This window comes from Onthophagus taurus, chromosome 6 (genome assembly GCF_036711975.1).
Source record: "Onthophagus taurus isolate NC chromosome 6, IU_Otau_3.0, whole genome shotgun sequence".
Taxonomy (NCBI): domain Eukaryota; kingdom Metazoa; phylum Arthropoda; class Insecta; order Coleoptera; family Scarabaeidae; genus Onthophagus; species Onthophagus taurus.
In genome coordinates this window covers 3,334,857-3,354,516 of record NC_091971.1, presented here as the reverse complement: position 1 = coordinate 3,354,516, position 19,660 = coordinate 3,334,857, and the positions used below count along the sequence as shown (strand labels likewise).

General features: G+C 32.3%; 4 protein-coding genes across 4 annotated transcripts in view; 2 read left to right on the top strand and 2 right to left on the bottom strand.

Annotated features, from left to right (window-relative positions):
• Positions 1-55: 55 nt before the first annotated feature.
• LOC111424763 (golgi SNAP receptor complex member 2) lies at positions 56-3,348 on the bottom strand. The gene is made up of 2 exons (XM_023058432.2): positions 3,150-3,348; positions 56-635 (listed from the first exon to the last, which is right to left on the bottom strand). Exons 1-2 carry the CDS (start codon positions 3,281-3,283, stop codon positions 134-136), a joined length of 636 nt encoding a protein of 211 aa, XP_022914200.1. The 5' UTR covers positions 3,284-3,348; the 3' UTR covers positions 56-133.
• A 340-nt stretch (positions 3,349-3,688) lies between these two features.
• Positions 3,689-5,676, top strand: LOC111424855 (gastrula zinc finger protein XlCGF57.1-like). Its single transcript, XM_023058549.2, has one exon. The coding sequence runs from the start codon at positions 3,776-3,778 to the stop codon at positions 5,252-5,254; it is 1,479 nt and encodes a 492-aa protein (XP_022914317.2). The 5' UTR covers positions 3,689-3,775; the 3' UTR covers positions 5,255-5,676.
• Positions 5,677-8,294: 2,618 nt separating this feature from the next.
• On the top strand, positions 8,295-9,078 carry LOC111424764 (single-pass membrane and coiled-coil domain-containing protein 4 homolog). Its single transcript, XM_023058433.2, has one exon. It carries the CDS (start codon positions 8,840-8,842, stop codon positions 9,020-9,022), a length of 183 nt encoding a protein of 60 aa, XP_022914201.1. The 5' UTR covers positions 8,295-8,839; the 3' UTR covers positions 9,023-9,078.
• Positions 9,079-10,051: 973 nt separating this feature from the next.
• The window catches only part of LOC111424711 (glypican dally-like), a 67,373-nt gene continuing 57,764 nt past the window's right edge, over positions 10,052-19,660 (bottom strand). Inside the window, exons 2-4 of the mRNA XM_023058346.2 lie at positions 14,490-15,194; positions 11,166-11,476; positions 10,052-11,109 (exon numbers count right to left, since the gene is read on the bottom strand). Coding sequence (XP_022914114.1) covers positions 10,564-11,109; positions 11,166-11,476; positions 14,490-15,194 — 1,562 coding nt within the window. The 3' untranslated portion in view covers positions 10,052-10,563. The remainder of the gene's footprint in view (positions 11,110-11,165; positions 11,477-14,489; positions 15,195-19,660) is intronic.

Below are 19,660 nucleotides of genomic sequence, written 5' to 3'. Positions count from 1 at the left end.
TGCAGGCATAATCCCTACAAAATAAATAGAACCTCAATTTAAATCAAAAACTTAATTACAAATATATTTTATTAAATAAAAATCTCTTTTTTCATTCATACATATACTAATAAATTACAATTAAGATCCTTTTTTACGCCCAATAAATAATTACAAGAGCCATAACAGAAACAGTCACAAGCATCCCCCCAATTAAAATATATTTATCTTGTATAACCCTACGATCGATTAATTTCATGGTGTATGTACTCAATCCTAAAGTATTCGCCATATCTATAATCTTTCTTTGCGCCCCTTTTAACGTAAATCGTTGCGATCGTAAACTTTCCAAAGTTTCCGCTCCCGTATATAACATTTCATCAACACCTTTATGAACTCTATTCATAGATTCATTGTGTTGCACCGCAAAATCCATATCGAGCATCGTTGCTTCTGGATTGGGGGCGAATCGTCTATTTAATAATTGTTCCCTTTCAAGCTTTGCTATTTCTTGTCTTTTTCTTCGTTGTTGTTCCGCCGCTAAAGCAGCTTGAAGGTGTTTATTATCGTATTTTAATTGATCACATCTCATTTTAGCGTTGGGACGTTGTCCTATAGGTACTTTCATTACCATTAAATCTAATCGTTCACAATTACTAAAAAAAAATCGATTAGAATATAATTCAAGAATGATCTTGTCGCTTAAAAATCAACAATTTTGTTTTTATTCGACGGGAAATCACTCAAGTAAGCCGTTACAAATAAAAAAGTGCGGAAAAGTGTACAACTTACCAAGAAATCACTTTAATAATTCGACGTGACCATGCTAACCATATATTTTCGCAGCAAATTAGATTAAAACGCATATTTTCGGGTGAAATACGGTTGTTTTTTAGGTTTTGACGCACAACGACTAAATTGTCGTTGTTTACCATCTATAACCCCTTAATTTATTGTTTTCTGAATGCTAGATACTGTTGGCAAAAGACTAATATTGCTATCAGAAGATTAAATAGTGCTAGTAAAAGACTAAAAACTGCTTGGAAAGAGGAAATACTATTTCAAAAAATTACCCACTGCTTTTAAAATTCTAGATACTGCAGCAAAAGATCACAACTTACTTGGAAAAGACTAAATACTGTTTACAAAATAATATCTATTGCTTCCAGAACGCTAAACATTGCTCTTAAAGGTTTTGACCTACTTGTATAGGCGGAATACTGCTTCTAAGACTACTTATTGCTTTCAAAATTGCTTCAAAGAATTTAATAATTGTTTGGAAAAGAGATATGCTTTCCAAAAAGCTACCTACAGCTTCCAAAATGTTAAATACTGCTGGAAAAGACTAATAACTACTTGGAAAGAAGAGATATGCTCTCCAAAAAGGTACCTACTGCTTCCAAAATGCTAGATACTGCTGGAAAAAACTAATAACTACTTGGAAAGAAGAGATATCCTCTCCAAAAAGGTACCTACTGCTTCCAAAATGTTAAATACTGCTGGAAAAAACTAATAACTACTTGGAAAGAAGAGATATGCTCTCCAAAAAGCTACCTACTGCTTCCAAAATGTTAAATACTGCTGGAAAAGACTAATAACTACTTGGAAAGAAGAGATATGCTCTCCAAAAAGATACCTACTGCTTCCAAAATGCTAGATACTGGTGGAAAAGATTACAATCTGCTTGGAGAAGACTCGTTAGTGCTAACAAACAACTACAAACTGATTGGAAAGACGAGATACTGCTTCCATAAGACTACTTACTGCTTTCAGAGCGCTATATACCACTAAAAAAAATTACAACCTGCTTGGAAAAGAGTAAATACTGCTGGGAGAAACAATTATCTGTTTGGAAAGACAAGGTACTGTTTCCAAAAGACTATTAACTACTTTCAGAATGCTAAATATTGTTGGAAAGACTACCAATTGCTTGGAGAAAACTAGATATTGTTGGCAAAGACTATTTAATGCTTTCAGAAGTTTATATACTGCTGCCAAAACACTACTAAGTGCTTGGAGATTACAATGCTGCTGGCCAAAGGTTAAAGCTATTTTGTTTGGAATTGTACTATTTTGATTATTATTGTGCCTCATCATCAATAAACATGTATTATTATTATTATCATCTTTTTAGAGGGAGGTAGGGCCCCCCCTCTTTAAACGTTACATTCTGATCCACCTAATTTACTGATTTATTTCAGAATTTTGTGTAAAAATTCCACAATGAGTTAGGTTAATTAACATTTAAACCAGTGCGAATTTCTCAAATGTCGGGTTGGGAATGGAACGCATGGCTAAACTCGATAGTTCTAGTTCTAGTGTTAGTTCTAGTTTTACACTAGCACTATCACTAGAACTAACACAAGACCTAGAACTAGAATCATTCAGGTTTAGCCATCTTGAGAGACGTGCGTAGAAACCCGAATGTTGCTAGGTCTAGTGTTAGTTCTAGTTTTAAATGTTATTTAACGTTAGATTGTAGTATGTATATTTTTCTTGAAAGAAAAGTAGAACTAACACTAGACCTAGAACCAGAAACATTCAGGTTTACTTGTGCTTCTCTTAAGACGCACAATTAAATGAATGTTAGTTCTGGTGGCAGCGGTAGGTGGTAGCGCTGGTTAGCATAAGATATAACTATATCGCATATTTTATTGCACTAAAACTAGAACTAACACAAGACCTAAAACTAGAATCATTCAGGTTTAGCCATCTTGAGAGACAGATAGCTAAATCCGAATGTTTCTAGTTTTCGGTCTGTGTTAATTCTAGTATTAACACAGAGTCTATCTAATAATAGGTAGTCAGTTGTTATGCATCAAAAGCCTAAGAAAAACAACGTGTTTCATCCGAAAATATACGTTGTAATCTCACTTAGTTTAGTGAAAATAACTTTACTTTTAAGTTTATCAGATTGATTTTGTGCGTGGCTATAAAATACACAATTTGTATATTAGGTGTTGACCGATTTAATAAAAAAATGCATGGTTAACATTGCTTGTGACGTCACATCGAAACTTTAATGTGATTTTTCGGTCACTTTTCCGCACTTTCTTTTTATTTTTAACGTGTTTTTTGGGTCATTTTACATTGATTACAAAAAAAATTTAATTAATTTAATTTTTTAAGCCACATGACAATAATTATTCAAAATTAATAATTAATTTTACCTATTAATTGTATTAATTTTCTCTTGAATTTGAATCTCGACTTCTTCGGGATCACCTCCATGTCGATTTAACTGTTTAAATTTTTCTTGGGTTTGTTGAATAAGTGCGTTTGTTTGATGGTACAACGAATCCATCGCAGTTTAATTAAATTTTGTAATGTTGAGGTTAAGTGATGTGTTGTGACATTTGACTTGTTGGCAAACAGGGTAGGAAACTTAATATTTTATTCAAAATTATTTATGATATATGTTTATTAATTAATATGATGATATAAGTAGCTTTATTTAATTGATGAGATTAATCAAATTTTGAATTAAAACATTAAAATTAATGATTTCTCATAAAATTATAATAATCTGGTGATTTAAGTTGGGGAATTTTTAACACTAAAATTCACCATCTCAAATATATTATTTATTATTTAATTATAAAATATTATAAATTTGTGTATTAACACAAATATAAAGAAAATATAAAAGAAATAAAATTAGTTAATACAATAAAATAAAACGGGGTTATTTTAATTTAGGAATTACGCCATTTTCATTGACGCTGTATGTTGTTACCTGTCAAAGGTAGAAATCCGATTTAAAAAAGAAAAAAGTTAAAAGAAAACTGAGAATGTTATGGATTCCCGCTGCAGGCTTTGTGGTTCAATTCGAGGCGATTTAACGTTAGCTTTAGACGATGTCGAATTAACGACGAGAATTGAAAAACTTTTTCAGGTTATGATAACCATTGAAGACAATTTACCTTTAACAATATGCGATTCGTGTAAAGACGTGGTAAATAGCACGTGGGAATTTCACGCACAAGTTCAAAGAACACAACAAATGCTTCTAGAGGCGCTTAATACGACTACAGTAATAAATTGTGAAGTAAAACCGGTTGAAATTGAGTTTTTGGCGATATCTGAGAACTTACCGGGAGAAGTGGAGGAAATTAAATTAAAAAAAAGTAAATGTAAAGCTGAAAGTGAATCGGATACTTTATCTGATTTAGAAGATTTTGAGAAAAATGAAGATGGAAGTATAACGCCGTTAAATACAGTTAAAGGTTGGGGCGAATATCCTTGGCAATGTTATACGTGTGCAACCGGGTTAAGTTCAGCAGATGAAATCCGCGAGCATTTCGCAACAGTTCACGGTCAACCACCTAGATATGCATGTGCAGATTGCCCCAAAGTTTATTTTAAATACAGTATTTTTATAGCTCACGCTAAAGTTCATCGAAATTATTTAAAATTTTGTTGTGATATTTGTAACAAATGGTTCTCATCAGCAAAACAACAAGACTCCCATCGTCTTGAACACGGCGATGATCGCCCCCATGGTTGCTCGACGTGCGGAAAACGTTTCCGAATGCAATCTGCTTTATTAGTTCATGCACGCTCTCATCTCCCCACCGATTTAAAAAATTGTTATCAATGTGATCAATGTCCGAAACGTTTCGGAACGCGTCCTAATTTAATGGTCCACAAACGAATTCACACCGGCGTTCGCGATTACACTTGCGATCAATGTGGAAAAAGTTTCGTTCAAAAAGGAAATTTAGATAATCACCTTTTAACACACACAGCAGCTCGACCTTACGCTTGTACAACTTGCGGAAAAGCCTTTAAAACTTTAGTTCGTTTACGAAAACATGGTTCAGTTCATTCCGGGTTAAAACCTCATCGTTGCGATGTTTGTGGTCGACAATTTCGCGAACGAGGGACTTTAAAAGAACACGTTCGGATCCATACCGGGGCGATGCCGTTTACTTGTGAGTTTTGCGGGAAAAGTTTCCGATTTAAAGGGGTTTTAACGACTCATCGAAGACAACACACAGGGGAGAGACCTTATTCTTGTTTGGAATGTCAACATCACTTCACAAATTGGCCTAATTATAATAAACACATGAAAAGGAGGCATGGTATTAATACTTCAGTTACTGTGAGGAAACCGCAAAGTATTCCACCTACGGGGATGCCTCAAAGAAATCCTCCTGGATCGGTTTTAGCGCCACCTCAACTTCCAGAACCGGTTGTTGATCAAACAACTACGTATTATCCAGTACTTGGAGTGTATAATTTACCAGAAGAACTTTTACAACAACGATTATAATGATTTTAGTGATTTTGGGGGGAGTTAATAATTTTTTTTTTATTAGTAATTAACATTCCAATGTAATTAGAGCCGATTTATCAAAGATTAATTGTGTTAAGTGGTTTGTTTAGTACTTTTTTTATGTACTAAAGTAATATTTTTTGTAATTTTTTTGATTTCATTGCTTATTTATTATTAATGTTAGTGCAATAGAAAATAATTTTTTTTGTATCCTAGAACCTAATTTTGAAAAACCCGTATTAATTTTTGCTGTGATCTCGATTTTAACTTTTTTATTTAGAGCTTTAAGCTTTTTTGATAGACCTCTCTTTACACATTAAATTTACTCATTTCTTTTTAAATAATATAATCGATTATGGTTTTTACGATTGTAAGGTACAATAAAGCGTTATGTGATAATAAATTAGTGTTTTTACAAAGTTTTTTTTTAAATTAATTAAAAAATTGATTGATTGCTAAGTTGACATTATTACAGTTGCCTACCTTACCGATATTAGCTAACGTCAGACTCGAACAACTTGACGTTGGCGGGGTAAGGTGGGAAACGTGACGCCATTGGAGGAAAAATATAACAATATGATATAATAATAATAATTATTTAAAAATTAAACAAGTGTTATTAAACTCAAGAAATAAAGAGTTTGTGTTGGTTTACGTATATAAATGAAAACAGAAATGTCAATTCTTCCAATGACGTCACAACAAGGCCTTTGCGGAGGGGATACGTTCATAACAACAGCGTTCATAGGGAGTTGGATACCTTATACAGTATGTTTATTCAACGGACCTTGGGTTAGACTATTTAAATACACCAACCTAACTAAGTTCGAACTCCAAAACCCTACCAGTAGAAGAAAGAAGAAGAAGATAACCTAACTAACACTAGAACCAGAAACATTCGGGTTTAGCCGTGCGTCTCTTAAGACAGCTAAACCTGAATGTTTCTAGTTCTAGGTCTTGTGTTAGTTCTAGTTACAGTGAGAGGTAGCGCTAGTTAGCATAAGATATCACTATATTGCATATTTTTATTGCACTAGAACTAACACTAGACCTAGAACTAGAAACATTTCAACATACTTTCTAGGTCTAGTGTTAATTCTAGTGCACTATCACTAGAACTAACACAAGACGTAGAACAAGAATCATTCGGGTTTAGCCATCTTGAGAGACGTGCGGCTAAACCCTAATGTTTCTAGTTCTATGTCTAGTGTTAAGCTAGGTGATCACTCGAGAGAAACTTCTGAGAGTAACTTTCGATATCTACTCTCAACTGTGTGTCCACTTGAGACTGTTTTAGCTCTTTGAGAGCTTTCTCTCAGACAATTCTCTCAGGACCGTGTCCACTAGTGAAATGTGTCCGTACTATGGAAAGTAAAATTTATTTTCTTTCAGTCTTTGGTGTGTGTAAACAAGGATGTAAAAAAAATTTCAAGTGCAAGTGTTGTGCAAAATTAAAAAAAAAGTAAACAAGAAAATAAAAAGAAGCTGTTGGCTGAAACCATGGATTTGGCGTAGATTAGAGTTGGGTTCAACACATATCAACATTCGTTATCAAATTGTTAGTTATCTGGTATACTGGATTTACAAAAAAGTGAACTCGATTGCTTATAAATGCAAACCATAAGTTTATTGTCGTGCACGTGATAGCTTAATAGTGGCTTCGGTACTTTGGAAAATTATTAGAAAATAAAACTTTAACGCCTCAATTGCTGAAAGAGACTAGATATTGCAGGCAGAAGACCAAGTATTACTAATGAAAGACTAGATGTTGCAAATGAAGCAGATTCTTCTTACAGAAGACTTCACACTACTACCAGAAAACGAAATACTGTTGGTAGAAGACTAGATATTGCTGGCAGAAGACTATGTATTGCTATAAAAAAACTAGATATTGCAAATGAAGCACATCCTTCTTACAGAAGACTACACACTACTACTAAAAAAACAAATACTGTTAGTAGAAGACTTAATTTTACTGTCAGAAGTCCAAATTATATTGTTAGAAGACTAGATATTACCAATGGTACAAATCCCGTTTAAATTTTTATCCAATAGTTGTTAAAATTGTATCCCTCGCTTCCCGATTTCTATGTTCTTTAGATTTGGTATTCCAAAGAACTGAATTTTCTTCATACACTTTAATTAATTCAAATATTTCTTCTTGCAGAAGACTAAGTATTACTAATGAAAGACTAGATGTTGTAAATGAAGCAAATTCTTCTTACAGAAGACTTGACACTACTACCAGAAGACGAAATACTGTTGGTAGAAGACTAGATATTGCTGGCAGAAGACTAAGTATTGCTATAAAAAAACTAGATTTTGCAAATAAAGCACATTCTTCTTACAGAAGACTACACACTACTACTAAAAAACCAAATAATGTTAGTAGAAGACTTAATTTTACTGTCAGAAGTCCAAATTATGTTGTCAGAAGACTAGATACCAATGGTACAAATCCCGTATAAATTTCCCTCACTTCCCGATTTCTATGTTCTTTAGATTTGGTATTCCATAGAACTGAATTTTCTCCATACACTTCAATTAATTCAAATATTTCTTCTTTGGATCATTTTCTTTTAGGCGTCATCTTTAAACGTGTTATATTGAGAAAACTCGCAGCAAAATTCGAACCGTGTTCGTTTTTTGATAGTTTCTCTCACGATAGATAAATTGTGCATGTCCACTTGAGTACAAGTCTCAACTTGTTCACTCTCCGAAAGTGGGTGGGGACTTTTTGATAGTTACTCTCAGATGCGTGTCCACCAGAAAAAATACTCTCGATAGCTTCTCTCGAGACCATTTCTCGCAAGTGGACACCTGGATTTAGTTCTAGTTCTAAATGTTATATACTGTTAGATTGTGGTATATTTCTATTGAAAGAAAAGTAGAACTAAGACTAGACCTAGAAACATTCTGGTTTAGCTGTGCGTATCTTAAGACGGCTAAACCCGATACTTTCTAGTTCTAGTGTTAGTTCTAGTTTTACACTAGCACTATCACTAGAACTAACAGAAGACCTTGAGGAATCTATTGACACACAGTCTATCTAACGACAGGTAGTGAGTCATTAATTATGCATCGAAACCGTAAGAAAAACAAGGTGTTTCATCCGTAAATATACGTTGTAATCTCACCTAGTTCAGTGAAAATAACTTTACTTTTAGTTTATCAGATTGATTTTGTGCGTGGTTATAAAATAAAGAATTTGTAGGTTAGGTGTCGACCTGTTTATTTTCATTGATTTACTCATTTCTTTTTAAAGTATATAATCGATTATGGTTTTTACGATGGTAAGGAACAATTACCTTAGAATTAGTGTTTTTGCAAAGTTTTTTTTTAATTATTAAAAAATTGATTAAAATCGCTAAGTTGGCTCGATTACAGTTACCTACTTTACCGATATTAGCCAACGTCAGACAATTTAAACACGCGAACATAACCCCAGATTTTAGTGTTGTTGATACGTCAGCATTGAAACGACAGGTAGCTAAGTGTGGTTATTAGGAAAAAAAGTCGGAAACTTATTCCGAAGAAACGAAAAAGAAAAGGTGTTTTATAAAATAAAATAACCAACCTATAATGCGTCAATCGAAGGGTAAACAAAAGGAAACGAGCAAGGATAAGAAGCAGAGGAAGAAAGATTTCGAAGACATTCAACGCCAAGTTTACACGGTGGTGATACCAGCGGTAATTGGAATTTTGATATTCATTGCTGGGTTCGTCTACATGAAAACAAGACCACAAAGTTATATAAATGCCTGATCTAATAATTATAATCATAAGAATGTTATTTACAATAAAAATTTTTTAAATTGTTACTCGTTTTTTTATTTTTGTTGCTGGCGTTAATTAACATATGTTTGATGAAAACTACGAGTTTTTGAATGAAAATTTTAAAATAAATTGATTTATTTTAATTATATGATTATATAGTAAGTGATAAATACAGAAAAAATGTTGGATCAAAATTCTTTTGGATTTAATCACGAATTCTTTTAGAATCAATCTTTTTGGTTTCTTTAAGAATTTAATTAATAATTGATTAGTTAATATTTACTACATATACAAATTTTCCCAAGTTTTTATATACTTATTATACTTTTTTTGAGTTCTAAATAGAACATTTTCTCGAACGGAACTTTTACTTTAAAAGTAATACCTAGAAATAACTTTCTATCTTTACGGTATCCTAAATATTTTGTTATCTTTCCAATGAAAATTATCACAAATGAAACGTAAAAGTTATAAACTATTTATAGCATACAAATAAATTCATAAAAATTCTATCTTGTTAATAATCAATTAAATAGATAATTTCTTATAAATATATCAATTTTTTGCAAAAAAAAACGTTAAGATAGAAAAAGTTAGGATTCAATGTTTAATTAAAACTAAACTTCCAATTCAATTCACCTATGTTGGAGATATTTTCAACTATTAATATTAATATCTTCTAATGATTAAGAACCAAAAATATCTTAAATGGAATTAAAAAACAAATTTCTTTTTATAGTTATTAATTTATTTGTTTATTATTAATTTATTTACATAAAATAATCTAATTTTTAATAGTTATAACTTACAAATATAGATTATTAATTTATTTATTGCTAATCTTTTATAACGTAGCTCGCGCCATCTCTAATAGAGGGGTAAGTATTACAGCGTTGAATTGAATCACAAAAGATGGCGCTTAAAACACTGACATTATTTACATTTTGAATTAATTTTTCTTCATTTTAAGCATATACATTAAAATTTTTCACCCATTCGAAATAAAAACGTTAAATATCCAATACTTATACATTTATTTCAATTAAATAAGTGACATCGTTTCATCGCTTTTTTTCGATTTTTTTTAATTATTTATAATAAGGAAATAAATAATGTACAGTTATAATATGAATGTATTACGTCGATTTGTAAAAAATACATTGTTCACTTGATATGAAAAAATTACAAGACACACACATACAGGCACACAGAGTTTTTTCTTTTATTTTTACGTTTCAATTCGTTATCCTAGTTTTTTTTCTTTATTTAAAATAAAAGTCCAGCATCTCATCGTCACTTGCCTTTTTATATATCTCATCTCTGTCCTTTTGTTATATATAATTCCTTTTTTTTCTTTCATCTTCTTTTACATTGGGGCACTTACGATTAATGAGTTATTATCATTGTGCTAAAATTAGTACACATCGCGTATACATCTCACACATTTTACAAAATTTATTAGTTAATACCTAAACATTTTTCATCATCATTTCTTCTTTTTATTTATTTATTTACACAAAGTACACATATCACAGTAAGTCCGCAATCGTACCCCCAAACCAAACTAGGATTATGGGCAGTACATAACTAATAATGGCACGATTAAATGACACAGCAACACTTCCACCTGTTGGTGCTCCCTTTGGTGGTGAAGTTATTGATTCTATTGGTAGTTCCGGTTTTCTTGTCGTACTAGAAATTTCGGGGTGTATTCTTGGAACTGTATCTTCCCCGCTATTTTCACGATCATCGTCTTCACCTTCTTCTTGATCAACTAAGCTATCATCACCAGATCCGGATCCACTTTCTATATACATCTCTTCGCCTTCGGGGATATCAATTTCTTGCCCTTGATGAGCACTGTAAAGAGTTTGAGAGAGCATTTGTAGCTCTTGGATAACTTCTTGTAGTTGTTGATTTGAAGATATTGGTTCACTTGTTGGGGATGTTGTTATGTTGAATGGTGTTGTTCCATTCCAGCATGAACCATCTTGACTTGGCTTGGCTGAGGTGCCTTCTTCGTTGCAGTATTGATAAGGAATTTGTCTCCAGAATAATTTGGAATCTTTGACTCTCTACGAAGAAAAATTAAAATTAATTTTCATCAATACTTAGCTTTAATAAATCTTACCTGCTTAATATCTCGGATTATTTTCTCCAAAGTAGTGCTACTTTCAGTTTTCTTGACATGTTTCTTCTTATTATTTCCATAATTACTTTGATTGGTGACTTCATCGTCCCTAACTTTACTTTTTGGTGATGCGTTTCTTCGTCTTCTATCCAAAGCTGGTTTTCCGCAGCTTACAAAAATTTTTTCAGACACAGCTGACCCACTTTCTTGGAAATTCATAATAGCTTCCGAGATTTTTATATTTATTGGTTCAACAACCGCTTCTATATTAAATGGGCCAAGGAGGCGATCAGAAATTTTATCCACACCTTCTGCAATTTCACAAAAAAAAATTTGAATTAGAATTTTTTATTAAATAATTACATTATCTCTCATAGGGGAGTAATAAGTTATTCTTGTCCGTCGTTAAAATTAATATAAATGATAGTTTCGTTCCTGTGGTTCAATAAAACGGCAATAAATCAACATTATTCGGTGGAATTGGGATCACCGAGCTCTCTCATATACGGGGAAAGAGATGGGGACGCACAGGAATCTGTGAGTATGGGCGGAGGTCGGACTCATGTGGGAATTTGGGACTTCGATCGGCCTCAAACTGGTTTGGCGTGCAATTTCGGCATGTTCGAACCGGCTCCGGGGGCTCGATGTAGACCTCGGAGAAAAGGAAAAAAATAAAGAAGTAACGAGACGGCATCGAACCACGACGCTTTTAATGACTGGGGCGCGATGCCGCAAAGTTCACCAAAAGACAACCGTCGTTTGAAACGAACCACCTTTGTCACGCAGAAGAAGATTTGTCAATTTGAATACAATATAAACGCTCAAAGCGATTGTGATCTATTGTAAGAGTCCAACTAGTTCTAAACAATAGGTTCTGTTTTGATAACCTTGTTCTTATTTTGGATTCGGAGGCTTGCTTATTCAACAAGATATTAATAATAAATAATGATATATACATTTAGATTTGTATATGTAAATTTTTGTCTGTTGTATTTACATACATTTAAAACGTTTTTGTAACACAAATGAATCTATTTTTGTTTTTTCGCTTCACTATAATCTTCTGCCAAGATATTTAGTCTATGAGCATGAAATTTTGCATCTATATATCACTTCTGAACATGATATTTTCTTTTGCACAAGTTCATATTTCTGTTTCTATGCATAATATTTACTATAACACTTATCTACGATATTTTTCTGCACACACATTTTTGCATTTAAGATTGATTTAACGTATCTATTGCAACAATGGAATCTGCTACCTATCTTTCTCTCAATATTACTGATTCTGCTGTGTGTAGAAGAAATGTGATAATAATAATGTGATAGAAAAAAACTGGATGCAGAAAATAATTTGAAAATTCTAATTAATATTCTTCTAATATTTAGCTTCTGAGCATGATATATCGTTTCTGCCATAGATATATTGCTTCGGCACATGATGTCTCAGAATGGGTAAAAACGACCAAAAAAAAATCGTTTTTCTAAATATAAAATGATGACAATCTCTAAATGATTCAGAACCTAATTGTTAAATTATATAATAGTTATTTATATTACAAGTGGGCTAGAAACATAATTACTGTACGAGTGTGGAGAATTGCACGACGAGGTCGTAGACCGTGTAATCACACAATATTATGCTTTAGCCCTCGTGTGATATACAACATTTTATCTACGACTGCTAAAAATTACTTAAAAATCAATTTCTTTAAAAAGGTCTATTTAGACATTTATAAAAATATTTTGAAATGATTGTTAACAATTTTGAATTAATGTCAGTTTCAATAACATTTACTCATCTGGAATAAGTGTTCCGAAATGTAAAAACATAACAAGTAAAGTTTATAATAAATAGTTTCACTTTAAATAGGTAGCACTTTTTCTTTTGTATTCTTGCTTGTTTCAATAAATTAAGTATGTTCTGATTGGGTTAAAAATGCGTTACGTAATGAAACCAGTGTGGTAATAAACTTCATTACGTAACTCAAATCACCTCAAATGAGTGTGGTAATGATGACTTATCCAAGCAGTCGTAGATAATAGTTATTTATATTACAAGTGGGCTAGAAACATAATCACACGAGTACTGTAATTATGCTCTAGCCCACGTGCGATATACAGCATTTTATCTACGACTGCTAAAAATTACTAAAAAATCAATTTCTTTGAAAAAGTCTATTTGACATTTATAAAAATATTTTGAAATGATTGTTGACAATTTTGAATTAATGTCAGTCTCAATAACATTTACTCATCTGGAATAAGTGTTCCGAAATGTAAAAACATAACAAGTAATGTTTATAATAAATAGTTTCACTTTAAATAGGTAGCACTTTTTCTTTTGTATTCTTGCTTGTTTCAATAAATTAAGTATGTTCTGATTGGGTTAAAAATGCGTTACGTAATAAAACCAGTGTGGTAATAAACTTCATTACGTAACTCAAATCACCTCAAATGAGTGTGGTAATGATGACTTATCCAAGCAGTCGTAGATAATAGTTATTTATATTACAAGTGGGCTAGAAACATAATTACAGTACGAGTGTGGAGAATTGCACGACGAGGTCGTAGACAGAGTCGTGTAATCACACGAGTAGTGTAATTATGCTCTAGCCCACGTGTGATATACAGCATTTTATCTACGACTGCTAAAAATTACTAAAAAATCAATTTCTTTAGAAAAGTCTATTTGACATTTATAAAAATATTTTGAAATGATTGTTGACAATTTTGAATTGTCAGTTTCAACAACATGTTTACTCATCTGGAATAAGTGTTTTGAAATCTAAAAACATAATAATTAATGTTTACAATAAATAGTATTGTTTCTCTGTAAGTAGATAGCACTTTTCTTTTGTATTGTTGCTCGTTTCAATAAATTAAGTATGTTCTGATTGGGTTAAAAATGCGTTACGTAATGAAACCAGTGTGGTAATGAACTTCATTACGTAACTCAAATCACTTCAAATGAGTGTGGTAATGATGACTTATCCAAGCAGTCGTAGATAAAATAAATTATAGCATTACAAAAAAGAATTGTTTATAAAGACTCATTTCAAGTGAAGTTTTTAAAGTAGCATTTTTCCTTTATGATAAAAATCTCTTCTATAATTTAGAACCACTTATTTTTCACCGTGTAATTACCCTCTTAAGCACCCACTCCTACCTCAAAAAAAAAAACCTAGATACCCCTCATTATCCAAACAGCAAGGGGTTGCCTTACATAAAAGATCCTTAAATTAAAATTGGAGTTTCTCTCTAACACTTCTTTTGCACCAAATTTTTTGTATAAAAGAAATAAATAAATGGATTACTTACCAACAAAATTATCCCAATGATCTGATATAATCGAAAAGTGTTCTAAACATCCTTGTAAAGTATTCGAGCAGTATGAAGAACATGGTAATCGATCTTTTTGGTTTGTACAAACGGCGCAGTTTTTCATTTCAACTAATTTTCGAGCACAATCTTCGTCGGTTTTAAACGTTAACATACTATGAGCTATTGAAGCTCCGTTGCTCAACGTTTTAGATAAAACTTTTGTGGCGACAAACGATCGCGTTAATTGTAATTTAAATTTTTGAGGCACATCTCCGAATGGTTTTAATTCGTTCATAAACTTTTCGACGCATTTCAGGTACTTCTTATCGTAATGATACTGAGCGTTCATCACCGTGAACATCCGTATATACAAAATATTAAAAAATTTCTCTATCGTATCAGATAGTGCGATTTGTCCCGACTTAAAATACTTCTCCAAACTGGCGAAGAAATCCGAAAAAACTTGAGCGTGTTGGAGATAAATAAGACCATACGTTTTTTTAAACATCTCGTGGAAATCCTTTTTGGATTTTTGCAAAAGATCTTTGAACGTATCGTCAAATCGCTTCGCCCTGGTATCCAGTATTGATGCTATCCTCGTTATCGCGTCTTTTAGATATCGATCTAAGTGGATTTTACTATCGGCGAGGAGCTTTTCTTCGAAAGTTTCTCCACAACACGATCCCGCTCCGCATATGGGACCTGAAACGATAAAAGACATCTTTAGAAACCATACCAATAAAAACAAGAATTGAAAAGCGATCGCTTTTGAATAGAGGCAAATACATAACGGTGTTATTAAGTGTTACGAGGTTGTAAAGATTACAACTTGAACGAACGAATGAGTTTTCTTCAATACGAAATGAAATTCCCCATTGAAGTTATGGAATGTTAATTTAATCTTTTTGAAAGATTATAGAGTTTAATAAAAAACTGACATTAATTTGCTTAAGAATTAAAAAATGAAACTTTTTGATGTTATAAATGAACGTTTATTAATTTACTTCTAATTTTAGAATTGACCATTACACGGTGAGTAGGAGTGTTTATTTGCTGTTAACTACCTATACATTCTTGAACGGCCACGTTTAATTGCATGAATACAACAGAACGTGAAAGAGGAGAAGATTAGAGACTCTGCATGTTGCCTCATGGACTCTGTCTAATAAATATCGATGTTAAATGCTTCCCCATTAAATATCTTCGAAGATTTATTGCACGTTTGAAATAATTAGTCACAAATCTTTGTGATTACCTTACACACTATAATTCTTAATAATACATTAAAGGTTAAGTTGGATTAATTAATTTTAAATATGACAGATTCAAAAAATTGTAAATACGTGTTAAATTATCGTCGAGGATTTGCTAATAATACTGTGGCAACGTTGGCACAACGTAGCGTTCGAGGCGATACGTCTTGTCGTGAATGAATACTACGCCATCATCACATCCGGTGACTGTAAGCTGCTCGCAGTTATTAATTCACAGTCGATAAAACTGTCCCAAGGTGAAATATAGCCCTCCTCGCCTGCTGGGAGAAGAATGCCGACGGCGTCTCCTCCTCGTCCTCTCTCTATTCAAGACCACCAGGCTTTCGAATTTCTCTCTATTGTATCGCGCAGGGGAGAGGAATGCCACTGCAATTGAAGCAACACCACGAAGAAACATAAAAAAATTTTAAAAAAAGATTCTTAAAGAACCAAGATGTTAAATAATGTTAGTAATCATCGACTATAACTGTTATGGGTTATGAGAAGATGATTTTTTTAAAGATGACGATTATCCGGGGCGGCCAATAAGTGTTTAGTTTATCAATGACAGGACTCAAATCAGGTAGGAACACGTCTTGGGTGAGTCACACGTACTCGCGCATACCAACGCGAGGAACTGGGAATCTTCGACGTCGTCCTCTCTGATCCTATATCACGTGTACAGGTAGACGTGGTGAGGTTCCTCCTACGCCCCTCCACCGTGTGCTTCAGGCAGGTCGGGCAACTTGAAAGCTCGCATATTTCTGGACTCTCTTCCTCTATAAGGACACACATCTCTCTCATCCTTTTAAATGGACCGGAATAAGGATCAAAATATTTTTATGAATATATACTATTAATATTATTCTACTTAATAACTCGACTTATAGTATAAAACTAGAAGTAACACTAGATTTAGAACTAAAATCATTTGGGTTTAGCTGTACGTCTCTTAAGACGGCTAAACGCGAATGTATCTAGTTGTAGATCTAGTGTTAGTTCTAATGCTAGTTCTTGAATGATTGACATTCGAATGTCATCTTAACGTTTAAACGTCATTTCGACGTTTACAAATCACAATACATATCCGTGAAATGGTACCAACCTAAATTTTTGGAAATCTTTTGATGAATGTCTAATTTTTTATAGCTTTTATGATATATCAGTATATTTCGCCACTTTTAATATTTCACAAAGTTTTTTTTCATCAAATTAACTGATTTTTGAGTTTTTTTAATATCTACTTTCTTTAACGATGTTGACGTTTAATTGTCAAGTTGACGTTTAAAAGTCAAACAATATTTTTACTTTTTTACAGATCCTTTTGCAATAATGGTCTTCATTATTTAATTCTGATAAATCCATCCAACTTTCTTATAGATATTTTATTTTTCTTGTTCTATTTATAGCCGTTTTGGATTTTTTTAATAATTTTGACATACAAATGTCATCTTAACGTTTAAACGTCATTTTGACATTTAAAAGCCACAACACATATCCCTAAAATCGTACCAACCTAAATTTTTGAAAATATTTTGATGAATATTGAATATTTCTTACAAATTTTTTATAACTTTTTTGATGTATCAGTATATTTCGCCACTTTTAATATTTCACAAAGTTTTTTTTCATCAAATTAACTGATTTTTGAGTTTTTTTAATATCTACTTTCTTTAACGATGTTGACGTTTAATTGTCAAGTTGACGTTTAAACGTCAAACAATATTTTTACTTTTTTACAGATCCTTTTGCAATAACGGTCTTCATTATTTAATTCTGATAAATGCATCCAACTTTCTTATCGATATTTTATTTTTCTTGTTCTATTTATAGCCGTTTTGGATTTTTTTAATAATTTTGACATACAAATGTCATCTTAACGTTTAAACGTCATTTTGACATTTAAAAACCACAACACATATCCCTAAAATCGTACCAACCTAAATTTTTGAAAATATTTTGATGAATATTGAATATTTCTTACCAATTTTTTATAACTTTTATGATATATCAGTATATTTCGCCACTTTTAATATTTCACAAAGTTTTTTTCATCAAATTAACTGATTTTTGAGTTTTTTTAATATCTTCTTTCTTTAACGATGTTGACGTTTAATTGTCAAGTTGACGTTTAAAAGTCAAACAATATTTTTACTTTTTTACAGATCCCTTTGCAATAATGGTCTTCATTATTTAATTCTGATAAATGCATCCAACTTTCTTATCAATATTTTATTTTTCTTGTTCTATTTATAGCCGTTTTAGATTTTTTTAATAATTTTGACTTACAAATGTCATCTTAACGTTTAAACGTCATTTTGACATTTAAAAACCACAACACATATCACTAAAATCGTACCAACCTAAATTTTTTGAAATGTTTTGACGAATATCACATAATAATAAAATATTTCGTTAATTTTAGTATTTCCAAACGATTTTTTACATTAAATTAATTGATTTTTGAGTGTTTTAAGATCTAGATTTTAACGATATCGACGTTTAATTGTCAAATTGACGTTTAAAAGTCGTTCTAGGTCTTGTGTTAGTTCTAGCCGCACGTCTCTAAAGACGGCTACACACGAATGATTCTAATTCTAGGTCTAGTGTTATTTCTTGTGACAGTGTTAGTATTAAACTAGAACTAACACTAGACCTAGAACTAGAATCATTCGGGTTTAGCCTCACGTCTCTCAAGACGGCTAAACCCGAATGATTCTACTTCTAGGTCTAGTGTTAGTTCTAATGCTAGTGCTAATTCTTGTTTTAGCTGGTATTCAGCGTTAGATTGTTGTACATATATTTTTCATTGAAGTAAAACTAGAACTAGAACTAACACTAGACCTAGAACCAGAAACTTTCTAGTCCTTGTTCTAGTGTTAGTTCCAGTTCTAATTGTTATTCAGTGCTAAATTGTTGTATAATCAAAATAAATGAGTATAATAATTAAAATAGATATTGATCTATTACTAAACTTATTGATGAATCATTTAATCCGGTTCTAAAAATCTATTGATTTTGGGTGTGGATTTTGAAAAGGTTATAACCCGGTCCTGTTACAACACCATGGCACAGAATAACCAGAACTGACAGCTTTGTCGGAACGTTTGATGTTTTAGATTGGCGAGTTTGGGACCTTGATGCTTTGGCGCCATGTATGGCTCCACTGTTTCAGCCATTTTATTGGAGTTTATAATACAGGTTCACACGCTCAAATTTGTATCGTAAAAGAATTATTTATACACAGCATTTTTTTTTGTGTTTATACTATTATTTTATTTAATAATATAATATATACACAATTTATATATAAAAGTAGAATTGCAATATAAATTTTTTTAATCCATCGTTATTGATAATTTTAAGGACAGAATTACACGTTCTTAGTAATTTACCCAAACAGTTAATGATAAGAAACATTATTTAATTATTTGAGATACACGTACTTATATAAACTTATGTATATATCATAAATAGACTTTAGGTTGGAGTCAATATGTCATATGTCAAACTTTTATTAGTAAATAATAAACCGATGTGATATTAGCTCAAAATAAACTCCAATAAAATGGCGATTCACAAGGCCCGATTTTGTCTAGACGGGCTCACTGTCATTTCTGGTTATTCTGTGACCATGGGCTACGTTTCGAGTTCGACCTTGTCGAAGCCAGTGTAGATGACCGGGCGATCGTGGGAGAGAATGCGGACCCAAATATCTATGGAATGCGAATGTTTTAACGCTACCTAATTGGGGGGAACCGTCGTCGATCAGTCCACCCTATCGACGGCAAAATCGGTCGGAAGTGCTAAGCGGCTCGTCCCGTCGTCTTTCCCCGCTAAAGGTTCGCTCCGGTTTCTGGCCTGTTCGAACACGTCCTTCCGCTTCGACCCGAACCACAGGTCGAACAATGAGAA

What these genes read in the sequence shown, in the direction of transcription:
- LOC111424763 (XM_023058432.2), bottom strand. Translation starts at nt 3,283, where the DNA reads ATGGATTCGTTGTACCATCAAACAAACGCACTTATTCAACAAACCCAA. An exon ending in AAAATTAATACAATTAATAG is followed by an intron (nt 636 to 3,149) that starts GTAAAATTAATT and finishes ATTTTTTTTTAG; the next exon opens with TAATTGTGAACGATTAGATT.
- LOC111424855 (XM_023058549.2), top strand. Translation starts at nt 3,776, where the DNA reads ATGGATTCCCGCTGCAGGCTTTGTGGTTCAATTCGAGGCGATTTAACG.
- LOC111424764 (XM_023058433.2), top strand. Translation starts at nt 8,840, where the DNA reads ATGCGTCAATCGAAGGGTAAACAAAAGGAAACGAGCAAGGATAAGAAG.